At 36.8% G+C, this 18,652-nt stretch overlaps 1 protein-coding gene across 1 annotated transcript; it reads left to right on the top strand.

Annotated features, from left to right (window-relative positions):
* Window positions 1-5,315: 5,315 nt before the first annotated feature.
* On the top strand, window positions 5,316-6,480 carry LOC131433829 (serine protease Hayan-like). Its single transcript, XM_058600434.1, has 4 exons — window positions 5,316-5,499; window positions 5,566-5,594; window positions 5,654-5,919; window positions 5,984-6,480. The coding sequence occupies exons 1-4, from the start codon at window positions 5,316-5,318 to the stop codon at window positions 6,426-6,428; spliced, it is 924 nt and encodes a 307-aa protein (XP_058456417.1). The 3' UTR covers window positions 6,429-6,480.
* Window positions 6,481-18,652: the final 12,172 nt, after the last annotated feature.

Genomic DNA, 18,652 nt, shown 5'->3' with positions numbered 1-18,652 from the left:
AATCTAATAGACCCTTACCTCCCGGAAAACGGAACGTGAAGATGGTACGCGTCATTTTTCCCCCTTTCAATCAAGTGATTGCGAATTTGGTTGTTAACGTTTCTTGCCAAAAGAATCCGGTCCAGGATTTGATACGATCTAATTCTGGGACGGGACGAACATCTCGATTGCCTTTTATTTTCTTTTCATCGTAGGGAAGCCATCATCGCTTCATCACTGTCAACGTCATCATCAGGATCGAGGCATCGGTATGTAGCTCGATCGAACATTACGGCCATCTGCGTGCGTGCACTTAATTTCACAGCGTGACGCAAATGACGCATCCTTTTTTCGCAATGATCTTAATCGAATGTTACAAAAGTACGCGAAATAAATAGTTGTACCCTTTTGCGATTACTGGTTTTACAACGAGAGAAAAAGGATTCCCGCAGGTTTTATGATAGTCATGCATCAGTCATCAACATGAGTGATGCGGTGCACTTTTTCGCGCCCGGTGACGCCTGTCAGGTTCATCCCATTTTCTCAATCATGGGCTGTCTTGAGATTTTCTTCCCTACATCAATCATTTTCATGAGCCAAATGTAATAAATTATAGCTTTTGTGAAATCGCATACGGAGTACGGTCGGTAAGTATTATAAATGTACAAATTGATGTAGATTTTTGACTGGAGTCAACGGAAACCGATGATTAAAAATTGGTCTTCATTAGCACATACTGGAAATGGTGTCGGACTTCCAAAACTTTCAACTACTCCACGCAAAATTCTACAAAAAAAGCATTAATTGATATGCAGTGTTTCAAATCTTCGCGCTTCTAAAACAGAGCTTTTTAACATTTTTAAACTAACTTATTTGGACCAAAGTAAACATATTGAAAACAGTAAAAGGAAGGGAGGGTAATATCAGGTACATTACTAAATTACGTTAACACCAATGAAACTGACACGCTTTTTTACATTTTCGAATCACTTTAAATGGTGGATTCACTGCTTCCTGAATTTGAAACGATAGACCTATATTAGAATATTACTTATGGATGGCTAATATATTCTAACACACAATTAAATATGACGTCATAAACAAACTACGTTACGTTAAATATCAGTAAACTTAACACCCACTCTCCTTGTCACAATTAATCTCGAATTTGAAATAATGTCACTCAATTTTCACAGAGATTGCTAAACCGATATTCACAATCTTTTATTTAAATGCAAAGTCTTATGGTCCTATAGACTGCTATTGAATATGATTCCGACTCGGCTTCCGGTTTCTGAATTACAGGGTAATATGTAGACATTTATAAGAAAATTCGCACTTAATTTTCTCGAAATTTGTTTTACCGGTTTTCACAAACTAAGATTTAAATGAAAGATCATATAAGTCTTTAAAAAGCTTCCAAATTTGATCTGGACCCGATGGCAAAAAGAGGTGCAATTTTGAATAAAACTGACTAGCAAATTCTTCTAGTTTGCAGATCTTGCTAGTTGGTGAATATATAAACCTACTTTGTGATTACCAGACCCCGGTTTTCGGTTCTGAAAGCACCAATATAGACTATCCCAGAAAGTATGGACGCAACCAAAAACCGCTGCTATTTCGCAATGGTTCAGAATCTGTCAATTTTTATGGCTGCATCCTGTTGTTTACACTCTTCTCTAACCACTTGTGCAATTGATTATTCGTTTTCATTAGTTTGTTTCGAAATGCGTGGACTTTCAGCAGAACAACGTCGAAAAATTGTGTACAAATGGTGCACAGAACGCGGATTGTCACTAAGAAAGATAGCAAAAATGGAAGGAGTTAGTGAAAAATCCGTGCGAAATGCAATCAGGAAGTTCGGTGAGGACCTTTGAGGATATACCGAAAACGGGTCGAAAAAAAGGTCCTGCTAACCCTCAGTTGGATAAACGTATACTGAAGGCGTTCAAGCATAAGAAGGAGATTTCAGTTCGGGATGTGGCCAAAAAAGTGGTCACTTCGAAGTCAAATGTTCTTCGTGCTAAAGAACGTTTGAATCTTCGAACATATAAGATGCAGAAACAACCATAACGTAGTCCGAAACAAGAAGCATCGATCAAGCCGAGGGTTCGAAAGCTGTACAATACGATTCTTGATGGAAATTTGAACTGCATAATCATGGACGACGAAACCTACGTGAAACTCGATTACAAATCCTTGCCGGGACCACAATATTATACGATGCGAGTGTTAAACCAGTCTGAGACATCGATTGAAGTCGAAAAAATTGATAACAAAGCTATGGTCTGGCGAGCAATTTGTAGCTGCGGTAAGATTTCGAAACCCTTCATCATCATTGCTTCAATGAACAGCGAAATATACATCAAGGAATGTTTACAAAAACGACTTCTACCCATGATTCGAAGCCACAAGGATCCTGTTGTCCTCTGGCGAGATCTTGATTCTTGCCACTACTCGAAATCAACGGTAAAATGGTATACCACCAAAAATGTCACTTTCGTCCCAAAAGACATGAATCCACCAAATTGCCCACAACTTCGACCAATTGAGGAATTTTGGGCATTAACGAAGGCACATCTTAGGAAACATTTCTCGGCAGCCGAAACCATTCAACAGTTCGAAAAAGATTGGAGAAAAATGTCAAAGCTTGTCGCATAAAGAAGTCTGTACGGAATTTAATGAGGAACGTTCGCAAAAAGGTACGCCAGCTAGTCTACCATGGCTAAGTTGCAAATGTTGAGAATAATATTCTGTTGTTGTAGTCAAATATTATCAGTATATCGAATAAAATTTGAATATCTAACACTTGTGAATCTTGTGAAATTGAAAGTCTTTAGTAGTGAAGAAAAACAACAGCGGAACTCACTTCGATTTGTCAACATAGTTTAACCGATTTTCTTAAATCTTAATTTAAATTAATGCTCTTATTGTTGCAGAAGCTATTGTGCAATCTCATCTTCATCCGACACCCAGTTCTGTAATTACAGTGCAATGAGTGTCAAAACTTTCAAACCGTCATATGAAATGACGATGCAAAACCGGTACGTACACCCAAACCTCCATTTACGTAATAATCGGGACTTCGTAAACCGAATTATGACGTAAAAAAAGTTTCCGTTGTTTGGCATTTTCAACTTGAAAAAAGTTTTCCCTATGTATGTATATTAATGGATATGTATAATATAATGGATAACTATGGAACAAAAATTATTAGTATTTGCAGGAAAAGGTATTATTAGTATTCCAAAAACACCCATATTGTAATGGTTTTCAAGGAATATCAATAAACCGGAAGTCGCCAGCATGAAATTCAGAATCACCTTAAACATCGTTTTCTGAAATGTACTCATCAAACCCGTTCCAAAAATACCCATATTGTAATGGTTTTCAAGGAATATCAATAAACCGGAAGTCGCCATCTTGGAATTCATCTTGTTTTCCGAAGTATTTTCGTCCAACCGAGGTTGGTTTTCTTTGAACTTGGCTATTTTATGGCTATAAAAGATTTTTCGACTTTTCCAGTCTCTGAAAAAGGATTGTCAAACATTCCAATTTGAAACTTGCATCGATTTCTCATGAAATGTTAATGAGAAAGGCATGATCACATCATTAGAGGGATAACAACAGGTAATTTAATTGTACTATTACAATGACGTTTTTCTTCCTCAAAACGTTTTGGATGACTTTACAGCAATCTAATCAAATTTATTTTTTCAATTTGATAATATCAGTTCATAATTATTTCCGAAACATGTCTATATTGGAAATCTTTTAGTTTCGTTCTGTCGTGACTTAGAACTGACGCCTTCATCAAGAATATGTACATTACTGTGGGATTCCTGATTTGACATTTAAATTGAAATTTGTATCTTGAACGGCACAAAAATAAATAAGATTTTACCTGAATTTAAATTTTCTAATTTTATTTTCGTAAATTATGGAAAAACTGTTTGAAAAACTTGTACTATTGACTGCATAAATATTATTTTTTTAAAATTAGTTACGTTCAGTGTCACAGTTACCTAATTTAACGAATATTCTGACTAAAATGAGATAATCGTAAGCAACGTTTTCATTTATCAACTCAACAAAGAGATGTTTTAAGTACTATTTATATTACTCAAAAAGCTAACCTGTCTTCTCTGGATTTGACAGTATGTAGGAAACTAGCATATGTGATGTTGAGGCCTTGTACATCGGTGAGATGATTAACTCTATTGGAAGCATTGGAAACGTGGTAATGCTACCGAACTCAGCGAAATTGTCCAAGCGTTTTTTCGCTAGAAAATATCAATTTCTTTTACGTGTTAACCAAATTACTTTTAATATTACGATTTATAGTTAGTCACTTCGACCCGGGTTGGCGGCTCAATGCATAGGACGCTGGTCTTACAAGTCAGCTGTCGTATGTTCGAGCCCCGACCTGGAAGGATTCTTAGTGTCAGTAGGATCCATAGTACTAGCCATCAATGATTCTGTACGCTAAGAATCGGCTGCGAAGTCTGTTTAAACAGAAAGGCCAAATTCCACGAAAGGAATGTAATGCCAAGACTTTGCTTTGCACTTCGACGAAAAGTCGCCATAACTAAGTACAGCTTTACAATGACTCACAGGAATAATAGTTTTGGAAAAAAAACATACATCAAGAGACAGGACTCGAGCCTGCGTTTTTTGTTCATCATATCCGCAACTCTAAGCTGTGGTTGAGGCATTTATACAACAGTACTGAAATGGCACAGTGTACATCGAACATGTTCAAATCCTAACCGCCTCACGACCGTCACCTTCTATTAGCTTTGTTCACACCAGTCTTCTCACTCTTTCCTTATATTTTTTCAATCCGTTTTTCCACTCAGTCATTGCAATTTCAAAGATTAAAAAAATTCTTCTTATTATGATAATACGGTCTCTATTTTGGCAGCCGAAACTCTTCAATAAATATGTCATAGAATTCTGTGATTGGGAAAGATCGATTGATTAAAAGAAATATTTGCTATCGAGTTCAATGTAACGAATTGAAATCACTCAGGGCCGCAGTCTGGTTTGTAACGTGAAACAGCCCCGTGGTAGTTTATTAGCAATTAGTAATAGTAATAATAGTCGGAACTCAATCAAAGCGATAAAAAACTGTGCTAATGTAACCATTCATCTCTTCATGAGATGTGCATAGATAAGGATTTCATTTCTAGATGAGAGATTACAAACTATTTGGATGTTGATAGCAATCGTTCGATGATGCGAATTCTTATCAGTGATTCTGTTTACAATCCGATTCATTGACCCGGTTGTCTGACGGGAAGATGGTTTAGTTCCATTCGAGCTCTTACGTGAAGATGACCGTGACTTTCGCTAGCAAGATATTGGTACTGTTAGCCATTATATTCCTGCAAGGTGCAACATGTCAGGAAACCCACCGATTCAACTTGGGAAACATCAGTGCCAGCCAGCCATCCCGATACCATGCATTAGGTCTATTTAACAATGACCATCCTATCAGGAAAAGGATTGCCGTACGAAGTAGGTGTTTATGACTGCGATTTGAAGATATTTTAGATATAACAGATCTTGAATTTCAATTTACAGAATGTCCATCCTATAATTTTCTTTATCCGGTGAGTATTAATAATTGATAAAAATGTAGGTTTTTTCAATGTTAAATTTTGCCCATTAGTTGAAAATATTTTCCACGGAACAACCGTACTTCTGTCCTGCTGCTTTCGTGAGCACAGATTCGTTGCTCACATCAGCATTGTGCTTGAAAATGCTTCAGCAAGGAAACGAGCATCCATCGAGTCACATGTTTGTCATCGTGGACCGAGAGGATGTATTCTTATACGAAAACGGGCGTCGCTACGTTAATAAAGTGTTCTTCCATCCGAAGTTCGAGGAAGAACCAGCCTATTACAATATTGCCATCGTGAAGCTACGAAGCTCGATGTAAGTATTTCTGCGGGATTGCAAAAAAAAACAGACCGACAAGTGATGATTTTCAATTGATCAGCAGATTCGATCGTGATGGTACGGGTCGCAGTCATCTGGCCTGTTTGTGGCCCGAATATCGGTTGAAGAATGCTAATGCTGTTCTCGGTGAGTGGTTCGAGCATCAACCAGAACAGAATCCTGCTTTCCGTTGGCTTGACCTGCCTTTCATATCCCAGGAAGAATGCCGCACAGAATTGGCCAAAGCCGAGAGGCCGTTACTGGAGTTAAATCAGGGTATCCGAGATTTTCAAGTGTGCGTAAAAGATAATCGAAACAATACGATGATCCAATTTTGCGAACCAAGATCCTCGGGGCCACTTTTTATGACACTGGGAAATACAGTCTATCTAGTCGGACTACCAACGGTCCACATCGATGACTGTGGTGTAGAAATAGAAATTTTCAACCGGGTTTATCACTTTTTGGACTGGATCGAATCGGTAGTCTGGCCCGGTCAAGAATGATCTGCTTCTTTCATTGCTGATGATTAAGTGAGCTTCCCCTCATTTACGGAAACATAGGGCAATTTGATTCTATTTCTGAGTGAACAATGACGATCCGAACGGATCACCCTAATCATCATAACACATTCGTAAAATCAGATCAATTTACGTCAAGCTTGTCAATGTGCTAATAAAAAATTGCTTTTTTCGAAAGGAAAAGGAAAATTGAGTCATATTTTTTTGACAGGAGAGCTGGTTTTTTTTGCATGCAATTTTCTTCTTTCGAAAAACATACCGAACAAGAATGGTCCCTTTTTAACCAATGCATAGCGAATTCAATCAATCAGCAGGGGATGGAAAGTTTGCATTTTTTTTTTTGGTTTTGAATTTTCTCGATGAGTTATGAGTGTCATCTTCGTGTTAAGGTTGTCCAGAAAGAAAGAAAAAAAATCTCAGCCCATGCCAAGAGGGAATAAATCGTATAATCTAACTTTAATGAGAACCTGGATGAAGGTCTCAAGAGATTTCGTCGAAAAGTCGAAGTTTTTTTTTATTTCACTGGATTTTAATAATGGTAACAGAATTCAATGGAAGTTATCAAAGACAGATGCGAGCGAAACGTTGGTTTGATTTTCTTTCACTATACGGAACAATAGCCTAACGACATACTTACTCTTAATTACAGTAGAATAATGCGTTATTTGGGTTTCTTGAAGTTAAAGTTAGATAAAAACTAACCTTCATTCGGTATTTTTTCAAACTTTTGACGAGTTTTGAACAGCCGAACATTCTCATTCTACTGGTATATCAGAACAAACAAACATTTGTTGACAGCAATACCTTCAGGCACCGCTGTGATGAAATGTTATTTATACTGATAAAATCAGCTACCGACAATTGACCAACTGAGGTCGGTAATCCTATTTAAGCATGTACTGCTTTAGCTTTTTCAAGCCCTTATGAATATTCACCTTTCGTAATAATTGTGGTTTGGTGCGTTAAAATGTGAAAAAAGGTCAACTGTTATGCGTCCCATACGCAAAGTGCACTGCACTCAATGTGATAGAAACATGTTAGTACACTAAAACCTTAATTTACACGAACTTAATTTGTGCGTTTTATTGTAAATAACGCATTTTCTATTTAATAGAAAAAACGTGCTTAATCCACCTATCAGTGAAATGATACTTTTTTTATCAAACCGCATGTGTTTTTGCATGAATATTCTTCGGTGTTTTAGTTCTCATTTCATTATTTTAATGACCGTCGTTCTAAGCAGCAATTTGAGATTTAAATCATTCATTGCTCTGTAATGACGAAACTGCAAATCGGATCGAATTTGAATCTAAAAGTGTGACAATCGGTTTACGGTACAATGAGCTTACGATTATTTAAGGTACTTCCAGAGCCGGTATTCAACAACCAGTATAACCCAAACCGGTTCGTATGACCATATGACGAATAAATTGCAATAGTTTTGAGTCCAACTTTAAAGCTATTCGGGATTATCATCTTCTATATCCGTTTGAATTTTAAAAATTAATCATTCTGTAATTGTGGAGCAGGGAAAAGCCCAGTGGAGCTAGTTTAGTTGAAACTTTCTCTCCAACAGGCATAAAACATCCTCATCTTTTGCATCATCAGATAAGAATGATATTAATAATACATAATACATAATAACTTAAAACTAAAACTTAGAAATTATACAATGATGAGAGAAAACTAATACTAAATATAGTATTCTAGTTACTAGAACCTATCGAGACAGATAATTGAGAAACAGCTTTTTAGAGCATTACGAGAATGACGAAGGTCAAATACATTGGAGCAAGTATTAAAGGTCCGTAATAACCGTAGTTAGTTCTAGATGAGAGTATTCTAAGAAATGGTTGGAAACGAAGAGTACGGCGATGACTATCTAAGTGTAACAATTGTAGAAGATCTGAACAGTCTATACGAAATCAGTGACAAAAATGACCTTACAGACGTCACGTCCAACAGAGAGCAAATCTAGGTCAATCAGCTTGCAACGATCTTCGTAGCTCGGAAGGTCCACGAAAGACGACGAAGTTCAAAACGGACGAAATTGCGTTGGATTGATTTAAGGCGTTGAATGTCTCGAAGGTAAAAATGATGCATACTCTAGAGTTGAGCGTATCAAGCTACAGTTAATAATGTTGTCTTTGTCGATTTGGCTTTTTTGAGAAAACGATTGAGCTTTGAGAAACGATTCGATACATCTTTGAAAAATCGTAGTGAATTAAATCCGAATCGAAAACTGAATACCACTAAAACTGAAGTATCCAAATCTGCAAACCCGATAAACCTGATTAAGTTATGTGATAAACCATTTTTATATTAATCACTTCGAGTACCCTAAACCGGAAAATCTGACTGAAAAGCAAGATGTGTGATAGGATCATAAAACTTTTCCTTTGAATCTTAGATGATTCATAGATTTCAATATCATCCTGTAGTTCCGGAACCAGAAGTCGGATCCAAACATAATTCAGGAACCCTGTTTGGGAGCATACGACTTTTCATATGAATCTGAGTTTGTAGAAAACAGTTGAGTCATCGCTGAGAAAATTGAGTGAAATTATTTATCACACATGCATTTGCTGATCTCGACGAACTGATTCGAATGGTATATGGGTGTTATGTTCATCCAGCATTTATTGCTGTAAGTAGTTTAAATCAATATAATTATGGAATTGCTTTCAACTCAAAAAATTCTGCCATCATCTGGTTTACATTTATTTATTTATTTATTTATTTATTTATTTATTTATTTATTTATTTATATATTTTAATCAACAGACAAACTAAACTACTAATGATTATTTCTAAGAATATTCAAAAAATTCGCTTTTATTCTGCTACGAGGAAAATGGAAATCGAATCCCATCGATACGCCATTGAAGGTTCGCTGCAATCCAATAACGGCACCGTTGATTCCGTAGTTAGTACGACGTAGAGGCATTCTGAGGAGGTTGTTGTTGCGAAGAGCTCTAGAACGAACGTTGATGTTGATTTCACTAAGTAGTGCAGGGCAATCAATATTGTTCGTCAACATATCGGCAATCAGCATTGCACGGAACAGATCTCGGCGTACTTGTAGAGTATCGAGTCCGATGAGCATCGCACGGCTTTCATAACTAGGCAGCTGGTGAGGGTTATTCCAGGGCAAACGACGAAGAGCGAAACGAACGAATCTGCGCTGTATTGATTCAAGTCTTAAAGCTCCATTATGAAAGTGAGGGTTCCATACTGACGAACAATATTCGAGTGTTGACCGTACAAGCGAGCAGTAGAGAGATTTCAAACAATATATATCTGTGAATTGCTTGGCGGTTCTCATGACAAATCCTAGACAACGAGAAGCTTTTGCCACGATGTACGAAATATGCTGCTTGTAATTCAATTGTTCGTCGAGAAGAACGCCAAGATCTTTGACACAATTGACTCTATCAATCTCTGATCCTCGAAGACAATAATTGAAACGAATTGGTGTTTCTTTTTCGTGTGAAGGTGATAATCGAGCATTTGCTGATATTTAGCGTCATTTTATTAATTTCACACCACTCGGAGAATATTTCAAGCTCACTTTGAAGGAGACAGGCATCTTCAAGAGTCTTGATAATTTGGAATAACTTTAGGTCGTCCGCGAAAGATAATCGTGAACCTTTCAATGAAAAGTTCACGTCGTTGAAATACAGTAGAAATATCAGTGGTCCGAGATGACTGCCTTGTGGAATACCAGAAAAAGCAAAAAACTCCTTGGAAACATTTTCATTGATCTTAACCGCCAGCCGTCGATTGCAAAGATACGATTGAATCCACCGAAGAATGTTGGAACCGAAGCCCAGTCTGTCCAATTTGGCAATAGTGATAGCGTGATTAATTTTATCAAAAGCAGCAGAGAGATCCGTGTAGACAACGTCCGTTTGATGACCTTTAGACATAGCATCCGTTATAAACGTCGTGAAAGTTAGTAAGTTAGTGGCCGTTGAGCGTTTCGGCATGAACCCGTGTTGAGTTTCAACGATGTACTGCTTGCAGTGATTAAAAATAGGTTCCAAAACGATAAGCTCAAACAATTTAGGAATGGCGCTAAGAGCGGTGATACCACGGTAATTGTCGACGTTCTTCTTGTCTCCTTTTTTGTGCACAGGAAACATATAAGCAGATTTCAGGAAATACTCCAGTCATGAGTGACAGTCGGAACAGAAGACATAGAGGTACTATAATACCACTAGAGCATCGTTTACATATGTCATATTCGAACGATTATGTTGCCAAAAACGAACCGTGCTAAAATCGGTCCGAGGCAAAATGTCATGAAAAAGGATGCTAAACACAGTCTTTTTGGTACTTAGATACAATTGGATGTAACAGTATAAAAAATCATGCTGCTCCCAAGCATTGCTTTGTCATACAGCGCTCAAAACTCCTACTGCTGGAATAGGGGGAAAAGTCGCTTACACAAAAATGTCGATATCTCCGTTAAAACTGGACCGATTTTAATAGATTGTTAAAACCGGTCCAGTTTTAACAGAGATATCGACATTTGTTGGCTTGTTGGATAGCTATTTTCGAGCGAAATTTAAGTCTAAAAACATATCCTGTTTTCAAGGTCATTTGTGACAGTAATCGTCAAAAAACTGAAAATTTTGACATAAAACTTCGTATAACTAAAAAAGTAAGCATCTGATCTCAAAACCATTCAATAGCGTTCTGGGAGACCTTTTATTTGCAACTAGTTTGATCAAAATCGGTCCAGCCATCTCTGAGATCTCGACCTCTTTGTTGACAACACACATACAGACACACACACATACACACACACACACACACACACACACACAAACACACACACACACACGGACATTTGCTCAGTTCGTCGAGCTGAATCGATTGGTTTATGACATTCGGCCCTCCGGGCCTCGAAAAAATTTTCTAAACTTTGAGCGAATTCTAGACCTATTTTTTATATATATGAAAAAAGGTAAAAAAGAAATTTCTATTCTTACGTATACAAAACAATCCAACATGTTTCAGTGAATTGAAAAGTATGAAATGTGGAATTGTTTGGTTTCATAGAATCTAGTTAAGATCGGGGGCATCCAAGATTCCTCTGAAAAAGAAACCCTACCTCGAGTTCAGGCCTTAACATTTACCAGCATAACAAACTGCAATGACGAACTTCACGGTCTATTCTCATGATTCCACTAACAATTAAAAGGCTTATTGTAGATGCTCTGAGTTACCCAAAAACTATCTGGAGCTTAGGCCTTAAGATCTACCAGCACAAGTTACTGCGTTAATGAACTTTTTGTCTCGGCCCATACTCGTGATACCACAGGCAAATAATAACCCTATTGTGAATGAACTACGCAATCCAAAAACTACCTGCAGTTCAGACCGTAAGATCTACCAGAATAACAAAGTGCATTAAAAAATTTAATCTTCAATCTGAAAATATTCCTGAAACAGATCAGAATAGACAAGTAAGCAATATGTAGCTCCATGACTATTGGCAGCATTGAAAAATTATACATAAGCTGCGGATTGTTTGTGTATTTCTTAAGATCTTTTTTCACTTAAATTCTTGGATGACTGTGAACGTTCCTGGATCAGATCGAAATAGGCAAATAAGCAATACGTAGCTCAATAACGATGAATACTATTGAAAAGTTGTTCATAAACTGCTGATTACTCGTGAAGATCTTAAGACCAGTTTTCACTGAAGTTCTTGAACTACTGAGAACATACATAAAACAGCTATAAATAGACAAATAACCAATGTCTAGTTCTAAACATGAGAACAGCAAACAATATTCCAAGTAGTTCTTGTATCTTGGAATATCTCTTACGGATTTCCGTAGTTTCAGACCATCGGATCAGGATCATAACGGCGATTAATTATTTTCCAACAGTAGAAGTGAAGCTTAATTGTCCTAGGGTAAGTGATGATTGAGGTTACCAGCTCTGGTAAATGACGGTTCGTACTCTGATTCAATTCTCGAGACGACATATGAAGTAGAGATGGTCGGGTAAGCATTTTTTTCAAACCCAAACCCCACCCGTAAAAATAAAAATCTTTACCCGTAACCGACCAAAAGTTTTACCAAACCAAATTTTACCAAAAGTTTTAAACCCGAACCCGACCCGTACGATCCGTGAGAAGTCGGCAACCAATCCGAACCTGACAAATACATCATTTTCTGTACCCGAACCCGACAAATACCCGTCGGGTTTGAGCTTGAGTGGCAACCCCTGGTTGCTATTCCGTTACTAATCGAGATCAGCTGATATTGTACAGAGAAGATCTGGAAGATCAGACCTGGGAATGGCAGATCATGTGCAACTTCTGGTAACCCCGAAGTTTATTAATCAGTACCGGCGCTGGCCAGGTCCGGTTGTAGGTCCGCTTAGGGATAGAAAGGTATGTTAGTCCAACACTTGTTGTTACTAGAGGCCGCATATGCTACTGCACACTGCACAAGGGTCACGGGAGAAGGATATTTGTTAGTAAAAATTTCTCTATTGATATTATTCGCGCGCGACTCAGTATGTTCCGGTTTCAAGAAGCTCGGGTGCACCACTAAACTCACTGACTTCCTGAGTGATCGATTCAACAATATTCGATACTGAAATCCCGGGAAGTCTTGATTCCTTGTTCGTAACGAACAGAAACTTCCATATTTTTTCTAAATGGCACCTACAAAATAAACGAGTGAATAAGAACCAGACAAAATAGTCGATTCACTGTAGTGACATATTCTAAAAATTATATAAAATCATTTTAAACCACCAAACAAAGGTCTACAAATTTCACGCGCGTCTTGTTTTTAATAATTTAATAAATTTAATAACAGGTTGGTCTTATATAGAAAGGTTATGCAATCACAAGAAAAACCGACTAGTGAGTGAAATTTGGCAAGGAGGGCCAAGTGTGATATACTATTCGACTCAGTTCATCGAGCTGAGCAATGTCTGTCTGTGTGTCTGTGTGTGTGTGTGTGTGTGTGTGTGTGTGTGTGTGTGTGTGTGTGTGTGTGTGTGTGTGTGTGTGTGTGACAAATAATCTCACTAGGTTTTCTCCGAGATGGCTGAACCGATTTTGACAAACTTAGTTTAAAATGAAAGGTCTCCTGCTCCCATACGGAATTCCTTAATTTCATCCGGATCTGACTTCCGGTTCCGGAGTTATAGGGTAAAGTGTGGTCAATATTGTACACCGTCACTTAAACCGGCGAAACAAAAAACGTAAAAAATTTCCTAAACTGATCTCAAAACTACACAAATCAGTAGTCATTATCAGTAGGCAACTAAACAAACTGATTCCGACTATCCCGGTTCCCGGTATCCGGTTCCGGAAGCACCGGAATTAGTGGTCATATATACCAAAATGAATCTCAATCATTTTTCTCAGTGATGGTTTGATCGATTTCCACAAACTTAGATTCAAATAAAACGTATTTCGGTCCCATACGGGATTCCTGAACTTCATCCGGGAATCGTTGTACACGGGGCACGTGCCAAAAGTGTGGAAAGAATCTCTGGTGGTTCCTATCCCCAAGGTTACTGGAACGGATAAAGCCGAGGAGTACCGTCCCATTAACATGTTGCACACGCTGGAAAAAATTCTGGAACTTGTTGTTAAAGATCAGCTGATTAACTATTTGAACTCTAACAGTTTACTAATACCGGAACAATCGGGATATCGTAAGGGTCACTCTTGTGAAACCGCTTTGAACCTAGTATTGGCAAAATGGAAGGAGAAAATCGAAGCCAAAGAGAGTATTTTTGCTGTGTTCTTGGATCTGAAGAGAGCCTTTGAAACAATTTCAAGACCTTTATTGTTGTAGACATTACAGCGTTTTGGCATCGGGGGAATGGCACATGAATGGTTTGAAAACTATTTATGTGGTAGATCTCAAAAGACTGTTTTTAACAATGTAGTGTCTAGTTCCCTCGGTAATTCACTTGGTGTGCCTCAGGGAAGTGTGTTAGGTCCTATTCTATTTATTATGTATATTAATGATATGAAGCGAGTCTTACGTTTCTGTGATATAAATTTGTTTGCTGATGATACTGTTCTGTTCATTACGGCTAAAGATTTCAATGAAGCTGTTGCACATTTAAACGAGGATCTAAGTTCGCTGGTTCGATGGTTAAAATTTAAGCAACTGAAACTAAACGTCGCGAAAACTAAATATATGGTTATTTCTTCTGTTAGCACCGGTCATGACGCCAATGTGGAAATTGATGGTGAAATTATTGATCGCGTTAGAGAAATGAAGTATCTTGGAGTCATAATTGATGAAAAGTTAACATTCAAATCTCATATCAATAACGTCATCAAGAAGATTGCCAAAAAGTATGGTGTATTATGTCGTTTGAAAAATGACTTAACGACCCATAGTAAGATTCTTTTGTATAAAACAGTCATTTCACCACACATTGACTTTTGCCCATCCATTCTGTTTCTAGCTAATAACACACAAATCTTGAGATTACAGCGACTGCAAAATAAGATCATGCGAAAAATTCTAAAATGTAGTAGATATACCTCCTCAGATTTTCTACTGAACGCATTACAATGGCTTTCAGTGAAACAGAGAATTTACTACTTAACCATGGTTTTCATTTTCAAAATCTTAAATGGTATGTTGCCTCGATATTTGTGTGATCGAATTGAAAGTGAAACTGATTTGCATAGGTACAATACTAGAAACGCATCTGATGCTAGAACACCAAGCTTTCTGTTAGCCAGATCGCAAAACTCATTATTGTACAAGGGAATAAGTTTTTTCAATTCGATGCCAAGAGAAATCAAACGCGCGACGGCATTGGTGGAGTTCAAAAAGTTATGTATTTCACACATAAAGTCCGCTTTGTAAGCACATATTTAGTTAGTTAGTTCAAATTTTTTAGATTTTTATTTTTTACGTGTTACGAAGATTGTATTTTCTTTTTCTTTTTGTTTATATATATTATTGTGAGACGTATTAAGTTACTATGTTCGGTATGATGATGATGGATTTTTAGTTTGTTTGAGAATTGAAAATAATGAGCAGTCTACAAACGTTTGAGCCTCGCGCGCGAAGCAGGTAGTGACTATTTGGAAAGCGAACAGGACTGGCCGAAGAGCCTTAGCATTAAGTGTGTTAAATTTGCTCTTGACCTTGATCGCAAGGTTTGATTAATAATTTAAGAAATAGATTCGGGAAACTAATTGGGATCGACAGTTGTTGATGGAATTGGGCTTGGCTCTGCTCATCCGCAGTCTCGTTACTCCATCGTAGCTGATGTGTGTAGCGATGAACTGGTCCGGCGGGAAGGGCCAGGTGAATTACTGTCTGATACTGGTAAAGATATCGGGTTCGATTCCTGATGTGATCAAGGATCTTCCCGGGTTGGAAATTTTTTTGATTAACCCTGGATAGTAAATCCGAGATATTTGAATGTTATTTTGTGGTCAGTCGTTCTTTTGAAGAAGAATCTATACCTGCTAGATTAATCAGATCGTTTTCTTTTGTTTACTGGTTAAGATATGTGCAAAAATATTAATTATCATTTAGATAACTCGTTCTGCTCACACCTTTGTAGGGGTATGAGGTGGGACCATCATCATCATCATCCGGATCCGACTTCCGGTTCAGAGGTTATAGGGTAAAGTGTGTCACTTAAACTGACGAAACAAAAACCTTAAAAAATGTTGTAAACTGGACTCAAAACCGTTATTCCCAATCTTAGGCTCAAATGAATGGTCTTATTGTCCTATCAAAAATTACTGCATATTTTCGGATACAACAAACATTTAAATCATCATTTAGAGTGCAATGCAAAATTGAATAAAATCTTCAAAATTTGAATAAAAACTAGTAGAGTTTGTACGTCATGTTAGTTTTTGGCCGTACGAATCGACTTTGATTATACCGGTTCTCGGGTTCCGGTGCCTAAAGTACATATAAAAGCCTGTTCGCAATGTACCGGGACCATCCGGGACTATCGGGGACGTTTTTTTTCCTCATTGGCGATGACTGAGCTGCCGGCGTGTGTATGTATTGGAATCCCGGATCCGGGATAAAATCCATTTGTTCTTGAAATTTTTAGGAAACTTTAAGATCTTTCTTAGTTTATGAAAATCGGTTCAGCCGTTTCAGAGAAAATTGTATGCACACTTTTTCTGTAATTCTCATATATTATCATGTAACTACGAAACCGGAATTCGGATTGGGATGAAATTCTATAGCAGGCTATGGGACTATGACACCTTTCATTTGAATCTTAGTTTGTGATCTTCGAGAAAAGTAAGTGCATATTTTTGTTACATACATACACACAAACACACACACACGGGCACATACACACACAGACATTTGCTTAGTTAGTCGAGCTAAGTTGAATGGTAAATGACATTCGGGTTGAAAAGTTTTCACAGTGATTGCATAGCCTTTCTATATGAGAATGGCAAAAAGAAACACTCTGTACTTATTTTCCATGCAATGAATACCAAACTCTCAACATTTTTATTTATTTATTTAGGAGTAAGATAAAATCCCACAGCACAGTGGTCCGAAACGGGAAATTAGGGTGACAAAAATATTTTCACTATTAAATATTAGTTTTTTGTAGTTGGCTTCTTCTCAAATGCTATTTGTTATCAAATGGCGCTCCTTTTGATAAAAAAAAAAGTTACTAGCGTGGTCCTCATTTAGATTGAAATCTGAAATCTAACTTTCTTAATTGAACTCAAAAATGATTTTACAGTGCAATAAAGTTGTAGGAAATTTTATTTTGAGCAACTTTGCTGAAAAAAGCACCTTTCTAGCTTTTTTTTGATCGAGTCACATAGATTTTCTCGAGTAAAAGTAGGGTGGCTCCTGAAAAATCACTTTTTGTCGTGAATACGACTTACTTTACTATGAGGCGCCTTTTCAAAATTTATCCTCTGGGTGAGTGATACGTTTTTGATCGTGAATATCTCCTGTTGTCTAATGAATCAACAAAATTCTTGCTACATGCCATCGGAAATATGATCACAATTTTATGATAAAATTTTCAGTTGTGTGACATAATCTCAAATAGTTTAAAATTAAACTTTTCTGAAATGTTTGGTATAAACGAGCCTTTCTCGTATTTTTAAAGCTCATAGCTCAGTGATCTGTGGAAGGATTTATATAATCTAACTACCAATAGAATCGAAAATTTTCAACTTGAACGTGTATTGCAACAACATTGAAGTTTTTCAATAGTTCACTATTGAAAAACTTGTTTGATTTAACCCATGACAGCACCAGCCAATCATAACGCGAGATGTCTGCATCTATACAAGAGCATCCATATAAAAGTGGTTCATTTTTACTACCATTTGCTGAGCGAAACAAAACACACGAGAGCAACATCGAGGACCTGTCGTCTCACTGTTTCCTGTTCTGCGAACAAGAAAAGGAATTTTGGTAAAGGGGCTGTCCATACACCGCTGCCAGTAGCAGGTATAAAATGGAATGTGATGTGAGAAATAGCGTCATTTAAGTTAAAACAACTACTCTGAACGCACGAGACACCATCAGCACGATGGCACCGAAAATCGGTAGAAAGGCAGCCAAAAAGTCCAGCAAGACCCATTCAAAGAACTTTTCAGTGCTAAAGATCATTCTAAAGAACTAGTTGAATTTTGTCGCTTGCCTATCATTTTCTGAGCAACTGTTGCCGAAACAAGACACACACGAGAACCATCTCAGATCTCAATATTTCCTACCAAAAGATTCATCAAGATGGAACTTAAAATAATTTGCACCGTCACTAACACATTCAATTACTAACGCAATGCGAAAGTGGAAGTGGAGATGTTGAATACATCTTTATACTAGTTTGGGGTCGTGTGAAAATAAGCAATGCGAAACAGGGTTGCCATATATACAGATTAATATTTATAATAATAATAATAATAATAATAATAATAATAATAATAATAATAATAATTATTATTATTATTATTATTATTATTATTATTATTATTATTTTTATTATTATTATTATTATTATTATTATTATTATTATTATTATTATTATTATTATTATTATTATTATTATTATTATTATTATTATTATTATTATTATTATTATTATTATTATTATTATTATTATTATTATTATTATTGTTATTATTATTATCATTATTATTGTTAAAATTACTCTTTCATACCGAAGATCGTCGATACATTTCAGAC

The sequence above is a fragment of the Malaya genurostris genome, chromosome 3 (assembly GCF_030247185.1).
Source record: "Malaya genurostris strain Urasoe2022 chromosome 3, Malgen_1.1, whole genome shotgun sequence".
NCBI lineage: Eukaryota > Metazoa > Arthropoda > Insecta > Diptera > Culicidae > Malaya > Malaya genurostris.
The sequence above is the reverse complement of the archived record's forward strand: the minus strand, read 5'-3'. Positions and strand labels throughout refer to the sequence as shown.

Excerpts from the sequence above, each read along its gene's own strand:
- LOC131433829 (XM_058600434.1), top strand. The coding sequence starts at position 5,316 with ATGACCGTGACTTTCGCTAGCAAGATATTGGTACTGTTAGCCATTATA. Across the intron at positions 5,500-5,565 it reads GAAAAGGATTGCCGTACGAA|AATGTCCATCCTATAATTTT; the intron begins GTAGGTGTTTAT and ends TTCAATTTACAG. Across the intron at positions 5,595-5,653 it reads CCTATAATTTTCTTTATCCG|TTGAAAATATTTTCCACGGA; the intron begins GTGAGTATTAAT and ends TTTGCCCATTAG.